The 22,878-nt window shown below is 20.0% G+C and overlaps 8 protein-coding genes across 8 annotated transcripts in view; 7 read left to right on the top strand and 1 right to left on the bottom strand. All coding sequences in view use genetic code 6, as the record gives it.

Annotated features, from left to right (window-relative positions):
• Nucleotides 1-80, top strand: part of TTHERM_001012120 (hypothetical protein) — a gene marked incomplete at both ends in the record, with an annotated part of 426 nt that extends 346 nt beyond the window's left edge. Inside the window, one exon of the mRNA XM_012795257.1 lies at nt 1-80. This exon is cut by the window's left edge and continues 121 nt beyond it. Within this exon, the coding sequence (XP_012650711.1) occupies nt 1-80 (80 nt within the window).
• Nucleotides 81-535: 455 nt separating this feature from the next.
• TTHERM_01012110 (hypothetical protein) lies at nt 536-2,348 on the bottom strand (the record flags this gene model as incomplete). Its single annotated transcript, XM_971476.2, has 6 exons — nt 2,130-2,348; nt 1,831-2,058; nt 1,438-1,700; nt 1,188-1,341; nt 867-1,131; nt 536-807 (listed from the first exon to the last, which is right to left on the bottom strand). Exons 1-6 carry the CDS (start codon nt 2,286-2,288, stop codon nt 536-538), a joined length of 1,341 nt encoding a protein of 446 aa, XP_976569.2. The 5' UTR covers nt 2,289-2,348.
• A 985-nt stretch (nt 2,349-3,333) lies between these two features.
• Nucleotides 3,334-5,856, top strand: TTHERM_01012100 (MFS transporter; the record flags this gene model as incomplete). The annotated part of the gene is made up of 5 exons (XM_971475.3): nt 3,334-4,003; nt 4,400-4,577; nt 4,657-4,970; nt 5,027-5,175; nt 5,548-5,856. The coding sequence occupies 5 exons, from the start codon at nt 3,334-3,336 to the stop codon at nt 5,854-5,856; spliced, it is 1,620 nt and encodes a 539-aa protein (XP_976568.3).
• A 584-nt stretch (nt 5,857-6,440) lies between these two features.
• TTHERM_01012090 (transmembrane protein, putative) lies at nt 6,441-11,165 on the top strand (the record flags this gene model as incomplete). Its single annotated transcript, XM_971474.1, has 1 exon — nt 6,441-11,165. The coding sequence occupies one exon, from the start codon at nt 6,441-6,443 to the stop codon at nt 11,163-11,165; it is 4,725 nt and encodes a 1,574-aa protein (XP_976567.1).
• A 2,828-nt stretch (nt 11,166-13,993) lies between these two features.
• Nucleotides 13,994-14,326, top strand: TTHERM_01012080 (transmembrane protein, putative; the record flags this gene model as incomplete). The annotated part of the gene is made up of 1 exon (XM_971473.1): nt 13,994-14,326. The coding sequence occupies one exon, from the start codon at nt 13,994-13,996 to the stop codon at nt 14,324-14,326; it is 333 nt and encodes a 110-aa protein (XP_976566.1).
• A 2,581-nt stretch (nt 14,327-16,907) lies between these two features.
• TTHERM_01012070 (transmembrane protein, putative) lies at nt 16,908-17,330 on the top strand (the record flags this gene model as incomplete). Its single annotated transcript, XM_971472.1, has 1 exon — nt 16,908-17,330. The coding sequence occupies one exon, from the start codon at nt 16,908-16,910 to the stop codon at nt 17,328-17,330; it is 423 nt and encodes a 140-aa protein (XP_976565.1).
• A 1,108-nt stretch (nt 17,331-18,438) lies between these two features.
• On the top strand, nt 18,439-18,774 carry TTHERM_001012064 (hypothetical protein; the record flags this gene model as incomplete). The annotated part of the gene is made up of 1 exon (XM_012795256.1): nt 18,439-18,774. One exon carries the CDS (start codon nt 18,439-18,441, stop codon nt 18,772-18,774), a length of 336 nt encoding a protein of 111 aa, XP_012650710.1.
• Nucleotides 18,775-21,048: 2,274 nt separating this feature from the next.
• On the top strand, nt 21,049-21,408 carry TTHERM_01012060 (transmembrane protein, putative; the record flags this gene model as incomplete). The annotated part of the gene is made up of 1 exon (XM_971471.1): nt 21,049-21,408. One exon carries the CDS (start codon nt 21,049-21,051, stop codon nt 21,406-21,408), a length of 360 nt encoding a protein of 119 aa, XP_976564.1.
• Nucleotides 21,409-22,878: the final 1,470 nt, after the last annotated feature.

The following is a 22,878-nucleotide window of genomic DNA, read 5'->3' as shown; positions in this document are numbered from 1 at the left end:
GAAAAAAGAAATAAAAGCATTCATATTCATAATAAATTAAATGGCTTAATAAAATTATTGATCAATTAAAATATCTATGAATATATCATCTCTATTTTGTTTTCTTTAAAATTTGATATTGACTATTTAAAAACAAGTTTTATATACTAAAAGATACAGAGCTTATATAATAATTTATCTCACATTTAGTTAACAACTATATTACTGATAAATTAATTTTAAATTACAAAATATATAAATTATTTCAATTTTTAAAATTTAATTTAGATTATATTTTTAAACTAATAGAGATAATAAATATCAAATAATTATATGCTTTAATTAGCATATAAAATAATTGAACATGTATCTTAATCAAGCTATATTAATTTTAAAGTAAGGTTAGCTAATTTAAATGCTTATTTTGTATATTAAAATAATAACTATTTGCTACTTCAATTTAAGTTTTTTTATGAATCTTTCATTAATAAATTTAACAAATTCATTAAAGAAAATCAGCTTATTATAAATTTAAGAAGGCTATTAAAGAAAAATATCACATCTCAGAAGATCCTTATGTTTCAATTATTTATGAACTTCTATAAACTTATTAATCCTCATTTTCTTTTTATTTGTTTATTTTATATGGATTTTGATCATTCCATAAAATGATGGCTTCTCTTATTCTTTTAGCTTTTATTTTCAAATCATTAAGCTTTTCTGTAAACTAAATGGGGAAATTAGCTTCTTCATTTAGCTCTTTCATCTATAATTTTTAGATGCTTTACCATTATTTAAATTCCTCTTGTTGATATTTATTGTTTTCTTCTATTATAAATAATTAATGATATTTTATTTTTTCGTTTAATAAATAAAAAAGTAAATACTGATTTTAGGGAAAATAATTTTAACTTCTTGCTATGGATTAAATGACTCAATAAATTTCTCTATTTCCTTTTACTTTTGCTATTAAAAATATTAATATATTTTTTTCTTTTCTATTTTTTCTTGATGTTATTTTTCTTTAAGTTTTTCTTGTTCTGCTGCATCATTTCTATCTTATAGAATTATATTTGGAGTTTTTTTTAAAGTAAACTTTTCTTTGTTCCAGATATTGTAGTGACCAATTCCTGGCTAAGAGGCTTTTCTTTTCTATATTAATTAATTTAATAAAATTCTACTTTTATAATTGAATCATTGCTAATTACTGTGTTTATTAAAGATTTATGAGGACTTTAATTTTGATGATGGTGTGATTAATCATAATTAGGAGTAGATAACAAAATTGATTTCTCGTTAGCTGCTCTACTAGAGAGATATCCTTTAGGAGTTAAAACCTATCGTTCTATTTATCCGCTTCCTCTGTTTATAAATTTAAAATATGGATTAATAATATTGTTATCTATTTGGCTTGAAAAATTTATTATGCAATTTATATTAAAAACTTAATTTGATTACATTTTTAATTCATTCATTGATGAAAGAGAAATATTGCTCCTACTTGCTGGTGTCATTCTTTTTTTAACTTAGATATTAAAATGACTATCTTTATCAAATTAATAATTTGGCTTATTCTAATTATTCATATTCTAGCTAGTAATGTCTTACATTAGGCTATCCCCAAGCTTATAGCCAACCAAATTGACTTTCTTTTTATTTCTTTTAATGATGTCTTATTCTACAGCTAGTTTGACCTACTGCAGAATATCATTCGAATGTTACTTTAATTAATTGAAATTATAAATATACCTATCAAATAGATTAATATTAATAAATAAATAAATGAATTATGATCTAGAAGTAGTTGTAAATATACTAAATTTTCCTCTAAAATTCAATTAAATGATTTACAAATTGCTAAAATGATTTATGACTTCCTAATATGTGTTTATGTGGTTATCTACTTGTTAAACTACCTTAAAAATTGAGTTCTAACTCTGAATTTATTGAAGATCCTGGAAGTGATTTGGGTAATAATCTGCCTAAAGCATCTCTTTCTTTGGTAAAAGGAAGGAATTCTTTAGGTTGTTAGGTTATTTTGCTAGAATTGTTAGCTTTACTTAATTGATCGGATATAATCTACTCATTATTAAAACAATTTTAATGTTTATTTATTGTGTTTAATTACAAAATTTCAATCAGTAAATTACATTTTATATTGAGTTTGATGATTGCCTTGGAGTTAAAGTATTTTTTTCTTGCAAAAACGATTTAATATCCAATAAACTCTATTTATTTGAATAGATCTTTGGAGGTTTTTCTTCGTAGCTTTCAGTTTTCAAGTTATTTAAAGAAGGAAGCTTAAACATTTTAAAAAATTTATTATACTTATTTCCTTAAAGTTTTAGCAATTGATCATAAAGATATATTTATAAATTTACTAAAATTTTCAATTCAAAATCCTATTAAAAAAGGTAATGAATGAGAAAATTAATCAATTATTTATTTTTTTATTTATTTATTCATTCATTCTTGTAAAACTTGTAAAAGCGATTAATGGTTGCAATTTATTTAGAAGCACTATGATATTTTAGTCAAAAGATACAAATGTATATCCAGTTTAGTAAAACTTCGTTTGATTTAATTATTACCATTAGTTAATATTTTATTTGGTTTTTTTAAAAGAATCAGTTAAATAAAATATTTAATTTTCTATCAAATAACCTTATTTATAATATTATAAAATGTAATAACTATCACAAATTAATTTTAAATAAAATAAATTAAAAGTTTATTTTTTATTTTTCTATAAAAAATATTATTTACTTTATCAAAATGAAAACAAAAATGAAATATTAAAAATGTTAAATAGTAATTGATTAAATTTATTTTTATTTAATTTTTCAATATTCTTTTTTAAATTTTAAATCATATTTCAATTTTAATCAACAAAATATTAAAAAAAAGCTATTTTCAAAAATCAAATTTAATCAGCAAATATCAGATTAATATTTTAAAACATTTGCTAATTTTAACAATTTTAATAAAAGTATGATTTTATTTCATGCAAGATGCAAGGAGTTTTCATTAATAAAAAATATAACCTATTATGTATTGAATTTGTTGCATTATTGTAATAGATTAAAAAACAAACAATTAAAGTACAAAAATAAATTTAAATATTTCAATTAATTTAAGTGTAAATAAATAATATCAGTCAGTAATATTGTTTTAAGTCCAAATACTTTTAAAGTCTCTGATCCATTAATATTCATTAAGTAATCAAGATATAACTAAGTTATTAGTAATAGTTATTGAAGAAAAATACTTGGAGTAGAAGAAGTAATTATATTATTTAAAGTAAATATTAAAATATAATCAACATACATTCTTTAACAAAATATATAGATAAATATGATTAATAATAATTAGATATAGGAAGCACTAATAAATGGCTCCGATACTGTTTCATAAATAAATTCAGAAGATGATCATAGCAACTAGTAAGGGACTAGTAGTAATATACATAAACGCAAATCAGATGCCTCTTTCCTTTAGAAGATATCGTTTGATGAAGCCTTGAAATAAGTAGGTGCTGAAAATTGGTATTAAATTAGGGCCTTTTTATATTTTAGCATGTAATGGTTTTTTGCTGCATGGATACTCTTAGGCAGCTAATTTATTCTATTTCCAGCTGAATTTGACAGTGATTTTTGTGGTGACTTATCAAATGAAGATTGCTAGGAAAAGGTATGCAAACAGGAAGATCCTTTGTAATACATGACAAATAAAGATACATCTATGATAGGAACTTTTAATTTAGTTTGTGATAACACAAAAATTAGTATCATATAAAGTGTCCCATATTTAGGTTCTTTAATAGGTTTCTTTTTATTTTCATGGATAGCAGATAACAAAGGTAGAAGAATAGCACTAGGAATTTCATGGCTCTTAGCATCTCTTGGTGCTCTTTTACTAGCGTTGAGTTGGGATTATTACTCTGCAACTATTGGTTTTTTTATAGCTGGTTTTGGTGTTAACCCTGCAATTACAGTTTAGCTTTCATTGTTGAGTGAGCATTCAAGTAATTAACCTAAATTAAAATTTAGTTAATCTATTTTTTGGTTCCATTTTTAAACTTAAATATTTATAGAGTTTGTTAGATTAAAATGAAGTGGAGTTATATATACAAAATTTATATAGATTTTTTATAGATTTGAGTTAAAAATTAATTAAGAAAAATTGATTCCTACTTTTGGCAATATTTCTAAATTAATAAAAAAACTAGACTTGCTTACATAAGATTAAAAGTTGAATAAAAAACTTTAATTTTTTAAAGAAAAAATTTTTAGCAGACTAAATAAATAAATTAAATTTATTCCTAGTAAATCAAGCATTTAAAATTAAATTACATTGATATTTGAAATCTTATTTTTTCAATTAGTAGCATTGAAAGCTAATTATTTTTTAAACAAAAAAGTTGGTAAAATAAGAGAATACACTACTATTGGTGTTTAAGTGTTTTATGGTATTGGCGAATGTGTAATGGTAGGTATAGCTTATGCTGTTCCAAACTGGAGACATCTAACACTCTATTTTTTAGCTATTCCCATGCTACTTATTAATTTTGGTATCTTTTTAGTTTATGAATCTCCAAAGTAATTTTTTATAATTAGATAAATTCAAATAATCTTTGAAAGGAACAATTATAAATATTTTAATAAATAAATCAAATAGGTTTGTATATGAAAGAAATACTTTTGATGCTTTTGAAATTTTAAATAAAATTGCAGTAGTTAATAAAAAGGAGTCATTAAAAGTGAACACTCTGATGAGTGTAATAAAAGAAAAATCTGAAAATTCTTTTTCTGTTATCCATCTATTTAAGTACTCATCGTTGCGTTTAAAGACAATCTTTTCATGCTTAATTTTCTTTTCTATTTAAGCTGTGTATTATGGAGTAACTTTTGCCATGAGTAAAATAGGGTTAGACCTTTATAAAAATACAATAATTATTTCTTCTGCTGAAACTTTGGCATATCTAACTACAGGTAAATTTATTTTTTTAATATTAATATCTATTTTTAACTTTATTCTTTCAAATAAGACCATTTTATTCCTAAGATCAAAAGAAAGTGGACAACTTTAATTGGGCTCATTATTTGTTGTGTTCTTTCTCTTTGCTATCAATTTTTAAAGACACCTAGTGATTGTGACATGTGTACTATGGTTATCATCTAAATTGTATTTGCAGCAGTATAAATTTAATTTTATTATTTACCATGCTTTAATAGCAAAAGCCAAATTATTTTAAAAAGTTTATTAAAAAGAAATTAAATTAGTTTAATTATTTTCTTCACTTTGATTAATTTAAATTAAAATTATTTACAAATATAATATCCTTAAGAACAATAAACTAAAAAATTTAATTATTTTCTTCACTTAGATTAATTTAAATTAAAATTATTTACAAATATAATATCCTTAAGAACAATACACTAAAAAATTTAATTGATCTACAAAAAATTTTAAATATTTTTTACAATTTAATAAATTTGAATAACAATATTTTTTAATTTAAATTTTATTAATAATGAAAATATTGAATTAAACTTATTTAATTAATAGATAATCAGATTTTCTATTTGCTTTGTATGGACAGTTGTTTATATGTATATGACGGAGTTATTCCCAACTGTAGTAAAAAGCTTGGCTTTAGGAATTATTTCTGCATCAGGTACTATTGGAAGCACTGCTGCTCCTTATATTGGTAATGTTTCAACTGCTATTGGTGTAAGTCCTATGATCTCATTAGGAGTTCTAGGTCTGGTTGGAGTTGCTTCAACTATTCCTTTAAAAGAAACGCTAGGTTAACCTTTATAAAATTAAATAGAAGAACTCTAATCAGAAGAAGATAAAATTATTCTAATTAAATGATAATCAAATATAAAATTATTTAAATCAATTTGAAAAATTGAATATTTAAAAATAGATCTATTTCAAATATTTATACTCATTTATTTTTTATATAATTTTTAATAAATTAAAATAATTGAGATAGATTTTTATTCTTTTAAAAATAATTTAATTTTCATATTTTTAATAAAAAACATAAAATTTTCCAAAATATTTTTAAAGTTGATTTCTCACCACTATTTTATTAATGTTTTACATATTAAAAAAATGATCTGATTTATAAGAAATAAAATTTTGTTTGTTTTCTTTAATTATTAAAAATCAAAGAGATTGTGTTGTAATATGATTATAATGATGAATATCTTTTAAATACTTTGAAATTTGATGAATGTTGCCAATAAAATACAATTAATAAATAATTAATTTAGATAATTCTAGTAAATAATGATGAAGTAAATGTTATACGTACTTAAAAAGATAATTATCTATCTATTCACTTACTAGTTATTCATCAATAAATCGGGGTAAAAAATACTTTATACTAACAAAAAATTGAATTAATTTAAAATAATAAGTGATAATATCTAATTTTTTTAATCATAAAAATGTAAAAGCTTAAGTATATAGAACTAGGTGATAGCTAGTCATAGTCAAGCCAAAATGAAGATTTATTTAGCAAAAGATCAGATGAAATGAAAGATTACCTTGAGCACCAAGATCTGGCTCATAATTCAAAATTAGTTTTTTAGGATGTGAATAGGTAATTATTTGAAGTAGAATTAAAAAAAGATGAAGAAGAAACCACAAAAAAGATATTACTTTATGTAAGATATCTTGAATAGCTTTAAAACTATAATGAAATGCTTTCTAACCGATCCATCAAGTTATAAGCAATATCTTCAAAGTATTTATTAAAATTCTTGAAGTATGACGTTGTATAAGATGATAATCTACCTTTAGTAGTTTAGCATTTAGAATCTAACAGTTAAAGATAGCCTTTTAGCGAAATTTATAAAGGATCCATACCAATAGATCATATCTTAAAAATTTTAAAGAGGCTAATTAAAATTGTTACATATCTTCATTAACAAGGAATATCTCAACTCGACTTAAATGAGAGAAATTTTGAAATTGATAGCCAAAGTTAAAAACCCATTTTGATAGGCATTCCATTATGTGCAAAACAAAATATTTCTGAAATGGAAGCATGTTTTTAAGATTTTTAAGAGTTAGGTTAGCTCATGCTTAAATTTATTAACAACTCAAATGCTACTTATGCAAATGAACTCAGCTTCGAGTAGATGAGATTAAAGACATGTGTATTATAGATTTGTTAGGAGTTTATTCAGTGCCGCTAATTTAAAAAAGGAATTCATGAATTTGTTGTGAAGCAGATGAATAGATTAACATGTATAAAGCAAATTTGCAAGAGCATTTCTTAAAGTGTTGAATAAATCAGCGTTCAATCATTCATCCCATAAAGAAAAACACAGGAAGAATTTCATAAGTAAATTGAAGCTTTAGAAATCGAAATTCTTGGATCTATCCCAGAGCATTACTAAAATAACTAATCCTTTGAAGTAAAATCATGCAAAGATAGATGGAAAAATTAAATTATTTGCTCTGTCACAAGTCTTTTTATAGTTTTGGTGATTTTATTCTTTTGGAAACAAAGCTAAAATCCTTTTGAATGTATCAGAGTAGACGAATCTTTATATTGTAAAGTGAATTTAGAAAAATAGGGCTTTTTATTTTAAGATATTGAGCTAGATATTTAGGTTAGGAATTTAACAATTGACTTTTCAAATAGCTTTATAAATGCTGATAAAATTATATCTTTACTAAGTAAAATTTAGCCTTATTCTTTGCAATACTTTATGATAGATTTATAGAATAATGATGTATCTAAAGAAGGTTTGTTAACTCTGTTTTAGTATTTGCAAAAATATCGTAAAGCATATGAAGTGAAACTAAATCTGGTGAATACGACATTAGATAATGAATATTTTGCTAAGTATTAAAATAATACTAAGGAGGCATATCTAATTATCGATGATTTAATAAAAGAATATGAACTAGTTAAATAAAAGATAGCTTAATTTTCAATTAATAGTAATTTTTCATCTTATTTTAATGCTGCTTTGTATATTTAAAATGTTGATAACACATAATAGCTTGGCAATTACATCTATCTAAAAAATTATGATTTAAAAGATGAAGAATTCTATTATATTTTTGAAAAGCTATTTAAAGTGAGAAGCTAAAGGATTTATGTTGATATTAATTTAGAAGAGAATTAAATTGATGGCTCTTCACTCGCAAAAATAATGAAGAATTTCATAAATAAATAACCGAATATCACAAGTTTAAACTTAAAGTTCAGCTATAATCCTATCAAGATGGAACATTTTTAATAGATTATATAATTGATTTAAGAAAATAATAATTTAGTTTTTGCTGATTTAGAATTTGACTTAAACCCTTTTAATATTGATCAAAACGAGTTCTTAAATTTAATTTTCTTTAAGAAAAATAAAAGTCAAAAATTAGAATCATTCAATATTAAAATAGTTTAACCACATTTTAAGAATTTATATCAAATTTCTAAATACTTGGTATCTAAAAACTTACCTTTTGGTATAGATGCATTGGTTAGTAATTTTAGCGATATTAATGAATTCCAAAGAGATTTCCCATTAAACCAAGAATACTGTTAGGCTGAACTTCCATAAAGAGTCTAAAATTCTAAAATTTAGATACATAAAATGGAAATAAAAACTCAACAAAGTGAAATTTTAACAGAAAAGAGTAAATTTAATTTCAAAATATGCCAAGATTAAAAATAAATTGAGGAGTCTTTGTAGACCTCTTTATTGATAAAGGTTTAAAAGTAGTTCTTATAAAAAAGTATTAGAATATTTGACGATAAATAAAGCAAAAACTTTTTCATAGATATAAACAGATAAGAATTTATATCAAATTTGTAAAATGATATGATTATCAATACTATCTAACCTTAAAATCAAAATGAATTCAAATTTAAATAGTTTATTTTTGAAGGATACCATATTTCTGATTTAACTGCTTAAAATATTGTTGAACTAATTAAAAATAACAAGCACTTAAATGAAGTTGATTTATCAGCTGAATTTAGTACTATTTCATAAAATTCTATTAAACTTCTTCTTTCTGTACTATACTCAGAAGAAAATATTAAATAATCTCATTTGAGTTTACATTAAAGTATATTATATGATGAAAAAGAATACCAATAAATAAGTTAACAATAGGAAATTGTAGATTTAGTGGCGGAAAGCATAGCTAAATCTAAAAATCTTTTAGAATTGCATATATCATACGAAACATGCAATCTAGCTGCATTTAATCCAATTTTTAATGAATTTAAAAGCTCTAACTAATTAAAAAATCTGACTGTTGATTTTAATACTAAAAATATTACAGAATTAGAGTTAAGAAATTTCTATTATACAGCAAGAAGTTTTAAAGATGAAGGAAAAAATCTTAAAACCTTTAATTTAATCCATTAAATAACTGATTTTAAAAAAATATATTTTGTATAAAAATATTATGAATAAATTTTATTTGAAATGAGAGAAAATAATGATGATATATAGATAATTGGCTTAGATGAATTGAGTGAGTTAATGATATAAGATTTTATTGATGAAATTAAAAATTTTAAAACAAAATAATTAGTATTGAATTTTAAAGATGAAATTAAAAACGAGCAAGTAGATCAAATTTTCTCAAAAATTTCTGAAAATTCTTATATATAAAAACTATCTCTTTAATCTTAGTAGTTATAAAGCAGCAAAATTAGCTGCATAATGTCTAATCTTTCAAAAAGTTTATCAATTACAAACTTATCTATTATAATTGTCAAACAAATAGATGAAGTAGAAAAATAAAACACAACAGAACAATCAATCCAAAAGATAATAAAGGAAATGAAGAATTTATAAATACTCTTCTTAGAGTGCAATAGTTGTTTTAAGAGTGAAAAAAGCTTCTAAAAGGTTGTCGATTTAGCTTATCAATCATAAAACTTGCAAGGTATTAACCTGATAGATAATGATTTAATTTTAGGCGGATAAACTTATAAAAGAATCGCATTGATTCAAGCTCTCAGTGAAAAAGAAAAGTTTTTCAAAATACCTCAATAATATTAATAAACATTCTAAGAATATTTGAAATAATTCACAAATAATGACAAACAGATCCTTGATTTGGTTTATACACATTCAGGATTAGATGAATCTTTGCTACTATTTTTGAATAATTATATCAAAAAATATTAATCTTCATTGAAAAAAATTAATATCGAATTTAATTAAAATAATATAACCAATAATGAAATTCATATTTTGTCAAAAGCTATTTAAAATCTAAATGATTTGTAAGAAATAAAAATAAACTTGTAAAATAATAAAATTAGCAATGAAGGCTGTAATGCTCTTTTAAGTAGCTTCGCTTCCTAAACACATATTAAGAATTTTTACTTGAATTTAAAAGATAATGATTTAGTTGAATTTGAATGTTTACCAAAGTTATTCAATTTATTACAAAGTATAAACGAAATTTAAGAAATATCTTTAATTTTACCTAACATTAATGAAAATTCTTTTACTGAGATCCTAAATAATTTGTAAAATAAGCAATAGTTGCGCATTATATTAATAGATGTTGATGAACTTCTTATTAAGATGAAAGAAGCTAAGTTAATAGGGTCTAAATTTGGAAAGCAATAAAATCTAAATAGTTTTACAATTAAAGGTTAATTCGAAAGGGTAATTTAATCATATTTCAAACTTTAAAAACTTTAACAAGCTAATAATACAGAATTTGATTTAGATTTCTCAAATACATTTTAGTACTATGAATCAATAGAAGAAATATTTTAATAATTAAATGAGGTTAAAGCGAAACCTTAAAAATTAGTACTTGACTTTAGCTTGAACTCTATTTAAGATGACTCTGTTCATTTGATTGGATCTTATATAGAGAAAAATATTGAATCAATAACTGATTTAGAAATTAATTTAAGTAATAATCCTATTTATGATGAAGGAATTTCAGAATTATCTAAAATCCTTTAGAAAGCAAAAATATTAACCAATTTCACTTTAGACGTTAAAAATACTAACATATCATTTAATTTTTTGAATTCGATACTTGAGTTAAAAGAAAATAATTAGAATATTTATTAGATTATATTAAAGCTAAATAATTTAGATGCAGAAACTCAAAAAAAAGCAGAAAAATTATTCTCCTAATATAAAGGTGTTTAACTAATTTTAAATTCTAATTGAAGATAAAATATAAATATTTTTTTTAAAATAGTCTTTTTTTTTCTATTAATTAAGAAAATCGTCTGAAGTAAAAATATATTTTTATCTTTTAAATTATTAAATATAAAATCTTAGTGGTCTTTATGTCCAAATAGTTTTTGTCAATTTATATGAACATTTTAATTTTCTTATTAATATTATAATATATGTATATACTTGAATCCCGCTGCTATTTTGCAAGCCCAGCTGTTGCGCAAAGCAGCAGGATTTAAAATCGATTAAAAAATGAAAATAATTATAAGCGCTCTCAGAGGATAGATTTATAATTTCATAATATGTTAAATTGTGATAATTTCTTATTTAAATCTATTAAATAAATTAAAATTTGAATATTTGATAATTAAAATTTATGGCTTTTGTTTCTTCGAAATTCAAATTTAGTTTTCATTTATAATTTAAATTAGTAACTAAATTAGTTTTAAAGCATGACTTCATGAATTCACTTTAATTAATAAAAGTATAAATTTAAGAATCTTTGAATAACGTCACAAATATAAACATTAATGTTAATTAATTATGGACAGAAATTAATTAAAAGAATGAATTTCGATTGTAAGATTTTTTTCCCATTTATTCAAATTCAAAATCGATAATTAATATTTTATGGTATTTCTTAAATTAAAATTAAAGATTACAAGTGTTTGAATGGTCAATATTATTGAAATATCTAATTTATTTTAACGATTTCATGTTTTTATATGTAAAAAAAGAATCATTTCAACAATTTTATTGTTTATTATTGATTATCTCGCAAAATAAAAATTTTTTTTTTTGAAGGTAAAATATTTTTATAATATATTTTAAATAAAAAATATTTCATTTTTAACTCTATAACTAAATATCTTATTTATTTTTTCATTAAATCAGCAAATGAATTAATAATTAATTTTTAAAATTTGATTCCAACTAAAAATGTATTAAGTAATCTTAAATTTTTATCTCTCAAAACATTAAATTTACATTTTTCGAATTTAATTTTGATTAAAAATCAAAAAGAATTTAATATTTGTAATTAGAGCAAAAATTTACTTTAAAATATTCTTAGAAGACAGACAGTTCTTTTATTAATTTTCTTATTTTTAATTGCATTCTAATCAAAAATTAAAATAATTTTTAAATAAAGAAGTTAACTATAGCTATTTTGAAATTGATTTATAAATAATTCTCTATTTAAAATTTGGATATAAATTTCAATATTTATTAATATTTGGCATTTTTCAAAACCAAATTTTATATTAAATCTGCCAACATATTAATGATAAATGAAATGTAATTCGAAGAACATGATTTAGAAAAAATTCAATTAAATTAATTTATTTATTAATCAATTAAAAAAATAAACATCAAAAGAAAATTATTAGTTTATTCAAATAGAATATTATTTACATGTTTGCTGAAGAAAAACTAAACAATATTTTACAATTCTAAATTTACATTTTTTTCATCTTTTGTATAATACCGTTAGTGCTCTTGAAAAAGATAAGTATTTTTTTTTTAAATTATTTTTCAAATTGTTATCTTAAACATTTTGAAATTAGAGCTTTCTAAATTCGAGCTTAATTATACTATATTAGAAGTATTATGGTAAATTTTGTATTAAAAATTTTTGTTTACATACAATTTTTAATTAATTTAGATTATTATTCATTCTTTTTGAATAAAAGTACTAAAAATAAATAGCGATTATTTTACTTACATTAATATAAATAAAAAAATTAAAATATAATTTTATTCTCTTTTGTGATAATTATGAATAATAAACTATCTTATTAATATTTAATAAAATTTAGAGTAAGCATTAATAATAACTAACTATTAATATTTCACAATTTAGAGCAAATTATAAATTTTTATTTTTTTAGATTACTGAATTCTTTTAGAAAGGTATTAAAGCAAGTAATAAATTATAGTTGTACTAATTCCTATTACTTCACCACATTTCTAAGCAACAAAAACTTCTTAAATCATAGAAATATTTATCATAGCTAAAATTTATCATACAATCTTTTATAAATTATATTTTTGATATGCTTTATTTGAAATTTTCCTTTTGAAATTTTAATAATTAAATATAAATTTTTATAGTTTTTAATATTAAACACATGTCTTATTACTGAAAATTAAATTTATTTAGATATAAGAAAATTAAATAAACTAAAACTTAAAAAAGTTAATTATAAAATCGTTTCGTTTGTTTTTTAAATAAGAGTTTATTTAGTACTTTTTTTCTTTTATTTGCAGTCTAACAATATAAATAAATACATTCATTTTCTATTTATTTGTAGAAGTTGAGTAAATTAATAATTTTATTAGAATGTATCAGTATTAAGTTTATTAAATTTATTACTTAAAATGCTTATTTTAAATATGAAGGTAAAAATGATTATTTTGATCTTATTAATTCCAAATAGATATTTAAAATCAACAAAAATTATTTACATAAAATAATAATTTTTATATATGATTATTATCTGAGCAAAGTATTCAACATTTTCTTCACTTTTTATATAAAAAAATAGATGCTATGTTTTTATTTTATTTAAAAATTTTAGCTTACTGTTTTTCAATTTTTATTAAAATTAAAAAATGTATAAATTATTTTTATCTTACTTTTACTAGTAAAAATTAAATCAATTCATGCATCATAAATAGGATCAAGTAGCACAGAAATATTTCAAATTTGAACAACATTTTTAGTTTAAATACAAAATGTTTTTTTAATTAAAATTGTAATAATTAATAAAATAAAAATAAAAAAAATTTAAAAATAATCATCTAAAATATCTAAAATGAAATTTATTACTATCGCTCTTCTTGCTTTGATTGCAGTATCTGTTAATGCCGATTTGGCAAGTTGCATCCAAGGATTACCCAATCCTTGTGGTTCTAATGCTGATGCCTCTTGTATGACAGCTTTAAGTTAATTTAATACCTGCCTTACTACTAATTCTTGTGCCTAAAACGTTAACAACCTTTCTGACTATAGCAAATGTGTTAAAGGTTGTGCCCCTAGCTCAAATACCGATGTCTAAAACTATGTTAACAAATATGCTGACTGCTTAAGTGGAAGTATTATTGCCTACAGTTTCGTCTTCTTAGCTATTTTAACCTTTATGTTCTGAATAAACTTAAATTAATTAAAAATTATTAATTTTAAATAAATATGGGAATTAATTTATATATTCTGATGTATTTATAGGTAATAATTTAAGTTGAACATAATATAAAAAAATTCATTTTTTAATATTAAATATTTTTTTAATTTTAAAATATAAAACAGATTTATCTTTTTTATATTAAAATTAAAAGTATTTGAATTTTTTTTATCACATTTATAATGAGAAATTAAATGATTATTTTTGACGAGACATATAAATAAATAATCAAAAATTTAAATTACTAATCAAATATTATATTAATATCAGTCAAAAATTTATTCTCTTTAAATATTAAATACCATTTATAAACCCTCATTAATTAATTAACATCTTCCGCACATCCTCATTGGTCCAACCTAAAATGATGCCAAAAAAACTTAAAAGTTTTATTGAGTAGAGGGGCTTTTAAAATATGAATAGAATAATAGTAAAATATTGAGGATAATTAATTAAGATTATTAATGAATTCGAGCAATATTTATTTGTTTGAAATTAAAGGATGATTTTAGATTACATATTTTATTTTATTAAAAGTGGTCTAAATTAAATTAAATTTTATCGTTACAACCAATAAATAAATAATATGAAATATCTACTAAATATCTTCTTATTCGAAATTATTATAATAAATTGCTAGCACTTTTGCTTTTCTCATTGTAGAAATCTTTGCTCTTTTAGAAAAAAAAATCAATTAAAAAATAACTCCTTAAAATATAAAGTACGATATTCACTGCTATTTTTTTAATAACATCTGTTAAAGCTGAAGCTAATACTGATTTATGCTGCTAAATTTAATCCTAATCTAATATAATTTAGTTTATTTATAATTTTAAATTATTTTATTAACATTTCTTAAAAACTTATTAAATTTATTAAATTAATAGTTATTAAAAGAAAATAATATAAATTTTAAATATAATATTATTTATTTTAGATTAATTAATTTTATTGATGATGCTTAAATGAATATTAATTTATATCTTCAATCAATAAATCAATTGATTTTTGTAAAAATTTTCTTTAAAAAAAAAATTTTTTTTTTCCCTTTAATCTAATTAATATTAAATGAATATTAGAGTAGATTTATAATATTCTCTCTTATGAAATATTTATTTTGCTTGTTGAATTCATAATTTTTATTAGCAGCGCAATATAAAAATGAATCCATGCTGAGTATAATTTTTTTTTGAAGTGTACCATAAAACGAAGGCTTCAACTTCCCATTGTAAATTAATGTAAAATCTATTTTTTTAGATAACAATAATTATATAAAAATGTTTATTAAGATATTATTTGATTAATTTCTCTTTTGGCTTTTACAACAATTTTATTTCTTTACCATTAATTGATTAAGTAAATGATTGCTTTTAGTTCATTCGAAATTGAAATCTACCACAAACTTAATATCTAGCTTTAATTTAATTTAGTTTTTTCTTATTTCTATTAAATTTATGAATTTTTTATATGCAAAAATTTCTATTTCATTGAAAATTAACAAAGTATTATTACTTAAACAAAAATTATTCAGTAAATTCTTAATAATTGGCTTTATATTTTTGATTTATCATTTTAATTTAAAATATTTTATGTTATTATTTTAAGATATTATGTATTTACATTGCAATCAATTTTTATTTCATTCGATTAATTGTAAACCAAAAGTGAGTTTACAAATTTTGAAATTATAATTTTTTTAGTTAAGTTTATATCTTCGAAATTGAAAATCCTTTAAATTAATTACGAATAATAAAAATAAAAATAAAAAATATTTATGATACGATTGATTCTAAATTAATTTAATGGTTTTAATTATTTATTTTACAAACATGAACTTAAATTAACAAAGTATTATTACTTAAACAAAAATTATTTAGTAAAGTCTTAATAATTGGCTTTATATTTTTGATTTATCATTTTAATTTAAAATATTTTATGTCATTATTTTAAGATATTATGTATTTACATTGCAATCAATTTTTATTTCATTCGATTAATTGTAAACCAAAAGTGAGTTTACAAATTTTGAAATTATAATTTTTTTAGTTTTGTTTATATCTTCGAAATTGAAAATCCTTTAAATTTATTACGAATAATAAAAATAAAAATATTTATGATACGATTGATTCTAAATTAATTTGATGGTTTTAATTATTTATTTTATAGCCCTAAACTTAAATTAACAAAAAGTTAAGCTTTTATTTAAATTCGAAGAAAAATTAATTTGGTATTTTTAAGTAAAGTTTTGTGCTTTTTAATATAAAAGTAAGATATTTTCGTTATTTTTTGAGATAGAATTAAATAAAAGTCTTTATATAATATCAAAAAATCATGCTAATTTATTACTTGAGTAGATACTAAAAGCGTGACATATATTTTTTAATATAAGTATTAAATGATATTATATTTTGCTTAATATTATTTAATATTTTGTTTGAATTTTATTAATATTTTTTTTAATTCTATCTAATTACTTCATATAGACCTCTTAAATGTAATGCAATTTAATTGATTGTTATTTAAGGATCTAAACTTTAACTTTAAATAGATGCAAATTTCGTTCATTTAGAAATTTATAATTAATTAAATAATAATTAAAAAGCAATTCCTTAAATAAAAAAAATTCACTGCTATTTGTTTGATCGCTTTATTAGCTTTAACCTCTGTTAAAGCTGATGCTAATACTGATGTTGCTAACTGTATTTAAAATCTTCCTAAGCCTTGTGCTTCTGGAGCTGGAGCTTAAGATGACACTTGTCCTAGAGCTTATATTGCCTACGGTGCTTGCATTAGTTAAAACTGCGCTTCAAAGGCATAAAACTTAAGTGATTATGCTAGTTGCCTTAAGTCATCATGTAAATCTGATAATGCTAATGTTCAAAAGTACATTGATGGACAAATTTCTTGTATTTATGGTAGTTTATTAAGCTTGACTACTTTGATCCTTGCTGCTTTTGCTTTATTTTTCTGAAATCAATTTCTTTAGTCAAATAAAATATGAAAATAATAATTAAATATTTGGAGGTATTTTATATGTATGTATGTATTTCCTGATGTATTTAATTTTTTCTAATTTTATTAGTTAGCATTATCTTAAATTTTTAGTTTTTTTGTTTTTGTTAAAATCAGCTCATTAAATATTTTATATTATATGTGTTTCAATTTTGATTAATTTATTTTAGAGATGTAATAGGATTAGCTAGCATGCAAATAAAACATACTTTTATATATTTCTATAAACTTAAGTTAAGATTTGAATTTTTTAATTATGCAAATATAATTTAATATTACTGCAGATCTTCCACATAATAAAAAATGAATTTATCCTATCATTTCAATCAAATTTAAATTAAAGATAGTAAATTTATTAATAAATTTTTATGAATTATGCTGATGATTAATTAAGATTTACGATATTTATAATTTAATATTCTTCAGAAGTAAATCTACTTTTTGATTAATATTAAATAAAGTATAAGGTTAGTAAAAATATTTCATTTATCTAATTACTAAACTTATAGTGATGGATTAACAAATTTTAACTAATTTATTTAGTTAATATTTAAAATTAATATATTTTTATTTAATGAATTGAGATATTTTTGGTTTCATATTTTTCAAAAAAAACTGCTTTTAATTAAATTTAGTTTAGGATTCACTTATAAATAAAATAATTATTTTATTTATTTTAAATATACTGTCAAAATATTTAAATTCATTCTATCAAAAAATAAGTTAGAAAAATAATTCTAATTTTGAGAATGTATTATTAAAATAATCTTTGACTAATAGTTATTGATAAAAAAAATATAAGAAATCTATAAAAGAATTAGTAGATTAATAATCAAAACATATACACATCGATTTTGTATTTTTTGATGATAAAAATTAATTAATTGTTGTTTTATCCTTAATTAATTTAAATTTGATATCACAAAAAATAATAATATGAAATTAATCAATTACTAAGAAATCTCTACTTTATAAAGAGCAAATTAGATAATTAATTAATTGATAATTATTAATTATTTTGCAAAATTAAAAATATTGACCTTTGATAATTTTAAGCATAATATAAAATGAAATAAATCACAATTATTTTTATACTTTTAGCTATTTTAACTACTATACAAGCTGATTCTGCTACTACATGTGTGGAAAATAATACTATGCCCTGTCAAAAAACTGATCAATAATGCTTGGTTGATTTTTCTAGTTATAATGCATGTCTTGGAACAAATAATTGCGCTTAGAAAGTAAGTAATAATTCAGCTTATGCTTAGTGCATATAAAAGTGTCCAACTTCAAACCAAATAGTTTAGAATTATATTAATACATTGCTTAAATGTCTTTCAAGCTCAAGAATTTAAACTTTTACTTTTGTTTTAATATTAGTTTATTCATTACTATATTGATGATTATACCATAAATATTTTATTAACTATGTGAACAATAAAATAGGTTATCCATAATAGATAAATTCAAATTTTCAGCTTATAAAATTAAAATAAATTGATCTATCATCCTTAACTTATGAATATCTACATTATATATATTGTCTATTACTCTAAAAGTGTGATTTTTAACTTAAATAAATTCATTTTTTTTTTAGTATTAGCAATATCATTTTTGATATATTTATCCTTTTTATTTTTTAATATAAGTCTATTATTTTATATAATTTTGTTTAATTTATATATACATATATAATTATAGTTAATGACTTCAGGAATATTTTAAATATTGTTTAAAATAGCTGACTTAATAGATTTAATTCGATAATATAATTATTTTTTATATTAATAGATATTCAATAATAATATTTTTCTAAATTTTAATTACATTCAAACAAAACTAAAAAGTAGATCAAAAAAGATATTTAAAAATATATTAAATGAAACAAAATATTAAATAAATACTTATGCTTGAATAATTAAAATAATTTGGAAATAATTACTAAAGAAAAAAAGTTGAGTAGATTTTTTCAATAAAATGATTTCTAATAAATTAAAATAATGAGTAAAAATTAAAGAGTTTTGCAAGAACTAAAACTTTTTGCAATGAATGATAGGTAAGTTTAACTATCTAATAGATATAATTAATTATTTATTTTCAAGTCATAATTTTATATTTTTTTTATATCAAATTTATTTTTATCATTTCTTTTGATTTCTAATAAATATCAAAATTCTGATGAGTATTAATTAATTTTTTATCTTACATGATAAATTAAAAAGTACATAGCAATTAATATTTGATTAATTTGGCATTTTTATTTAAGTAATCTAAGAAGATTGGTTGGTTTATACTATTTTTGTTTAACTTAATATAATATAAATTAATAAAAGTTTAAAATAGTGGTTGTTCAATAAAATAATTTTTTTGAAGTAATTTAATATTAATATTAATAATTTTTATTTTAAAAAAATCATAAATAAAATAAATAACATAAAATTTAATTTTTTTAATAGTAGTAATTTGAAAAAAAAGTCTAGAAAGATTAAAAATATGTCCAAGGGATTTTCAAAAAAATTTTAGATGATAAGAATAAGGTAGAGTTAATTTAGTTTGTGAGTATGCTGCTATATTTATCAAGGCATTAATTACATCTACATAATTAAATTTTTAATAATAATGAGAGTTAAAAGAATTAAACTTTTATTAAAAAAATGGAGAATCTTGGAAATTTTGAATATCTTAATATAATATTTAGAGATAAAAAATAGAAGAAGAGATAATTATAAATTTATGTATTAGCATCTAAAGTGATAAAATTTTCTAAAATCATATATAAATATCAATAATAATAATAATGATAATATCTGATTAAAAAGAATCTAGTTATATTATAGAACATTATTTTAAGATTTTTTAAATATGGATTATTTATATGCTTAAATAAAATTAATGGTTAAAGCTTTGGTGATAAAGAAGTACAAAGTATTTGATTGAGTATGTATTTAAAAATATAAATATTTTAATTTAATCTCAAAAAATTTTATACCGTTATTTTGGATAAAAAATAATTTAAAAAAATTGTTTTGTATAATTAATTTGTGATGTCAAATCTTAAAATAAAAATAAAATTAGTGAGATCAAATAGAAGAATATTTATTTCATAACTTTCTAAATTAAATTTAGTTAAATTTAATGAAGTTTTGTGTAATTATAATTTTTTGTTTTGTTAATATCTGATAAAATTACAAAAATTAAAAACTAAATAGCTGAATTAATCAGAAATATTTTAATAAGTACTAGAAGTAATTTATTAATCTACTTTCAAAATATTCATATATTTTTATTTTGTCTTGAAGCAGTGCAAATGGAAATATTTTTTTACTGATTGCAATTAAATAAGCATGAAAAACTTAGAGTTGTATTTAATATTTCAAATTAACTAATTTCTCTGAAATATAAAATTTTTAAAATATTTCTATCATTTATTTTATCGATTAGTTTTAATTAATAAAATTTTCATAAAATAAATTAATATATTTATTTATGAGTAAGACTCATCAGAATTAATCAAACAAAACATTTTTCTATCTTAATTTAAAGATATTTATTTACATTTATCTTAGTTGATTATAAAAGTACTGGCAAAAACTCTTTTCAGAAGTTAAAATAATTAAATTAATTAAAAATAATTAGAATAAATAAATAGCAAATCACTATCAAAAACAAGAAATATGAGAATAAGTATCACTATTTTGCTTGCTTTGGCCTTCTTCTCCTTAATTAATGCTGATATTGGAGATATTACAACATAGACTTAATGCTTGGCTAATACAGGTTCTGCTTGCAATAACTAAGACTCTGATTACTAAGACTGCATAGCAGACTACAACAGTGTGAATTAATGCACTATAGATAAAGGATGTTCAATTTCTGTTTAATCCAAATCTAGTTATACTAGTTGTGTTCAAAAATGCTAACCTAAAACTGATTAAGTTTAAAAATATTTCTCAAAATACTTGAACTGCATAAATAGTTCTAGAATTATCTCTGCCTTTTTAATCACTATGATTTTAGCAGTAGTATTAATTTGAAATAATAATTAAAAGATTGTTAAATATATCTATTTATCTATTGTAAATTATATGCATGTTTGTTTTTGATATTTGCAAAAATTATGATTGATATTTCAAAATTACAATGTTTTAAAATCATTTTCAAATATTTAAAATAGTTATATAAACCAAATATATCTAAATAATTGCTATAGATTAAGATTATTTTCTATAAACTATTAAAAAAATATATACACCTTTTTAAAAAGAAATTATTTATACTCAAATTATTGTATTATTATTTTTATAAAAATTATAAAATAATCTTAATTTGGATATAATTTTACTATTCTAATTATTTTATCAAAAATTTTACACAAACTTTAAATCCTCATTTACTAAAGTAGTTTTTCAAAACGCAATATTAGAAAATTTTTAGGCGATATAAATATTATTTTTTTAAAATTGAGAAGTGAGTAATTAATCTTATTATAAAGAGTTAGTTGTATTTTATATTAAAAAAATTTCAATAAGCCTAATTTAAAGGTTTTAAATTTATGTATTTGTATCATTAATCCACAAGATAAGGATTTTTATTTAATAATATATTTAAGTTTTAATGAAAAATAAAAGATAATTAAGATAAAATAGCAACAAAAAAAAAAACTGAGAATCAAATTAAAATGAATGTAATTTAGATTTTTTCTGATAATTTCTTATTTATTATTTGTATTAATTATAAAATCACCTTTCTTTTATTAATTTTTAATAAAGCTTTTAACTGATTTCAATTTAATTGAAAGTTATAATTTTTTAATGTATGAGTGTGAACAATTCTAATTATTTGATTTTGAAAAACTCACCTTGACATTATGAAATAAGTAAGTAAGCAATAAAAAAACATTTGAAACCAAAAATTAAGCTGAATCAAATAAAAAAAATATAATTTGTATTCTATATGTTTTAATGTCCACAAAAAAGATTTTTACAATAAAATTATTTATTTATTTATCAATTTTGCATTAAATATCATTTCATTTTAACAATTAATTAACATTTTAACTTTAAAAATGATTTAAAAAGTATAAAAAAATTATCTTTAAACTTATATTTTTATTAAATATATTTATTTGAAAAAAAAATTAGTTTGCTTGTAATAAATAGTAAGTAGATATTGTGATTTGACAGTTTTTATTGTCTATTTTATTAAATATATCTTTATCTTATTACTAATTCATCTTTATTTCACTAAATTCTATATTTAAAATATTTTATTCCAATAAATTTTTGCTTTATTCTTATTTCTAAATATATTTTTAAAAATTAAAATTTAAATATCTAAGGATTTAAGCAAATAAGAAGAAGAAAAAAATTGGTTTTTTAGGCATTCACAAGATTCATAATGTTCAAAATAATTATTTTTCATTTTAAAATTTGAAATTAAAATAGATATTTTTTTTGATTTAAGCAACATTTTTAGATTTAAATATTATGCTAAGAGTATTTAAG

The sequence above is a fragment of the Tetrahymena thermophila genome (assembly GCF_000189635.1).
Source record: "Tetrahymena thermophila SB210 genomic scaffold scf_8254824, whole genome shotgun sequence".
NCBI lineage: Eukaryota > Ciliophora > Oligohymenophorea > Hymenostomatida > Tetrahymenidae > Tetrahymena > Tetrahymena thermophila.
Note: the sequence above shows the minus strand (reverse complement) of the source record. Positions and strands in the feature narration are given on the sequence as shown.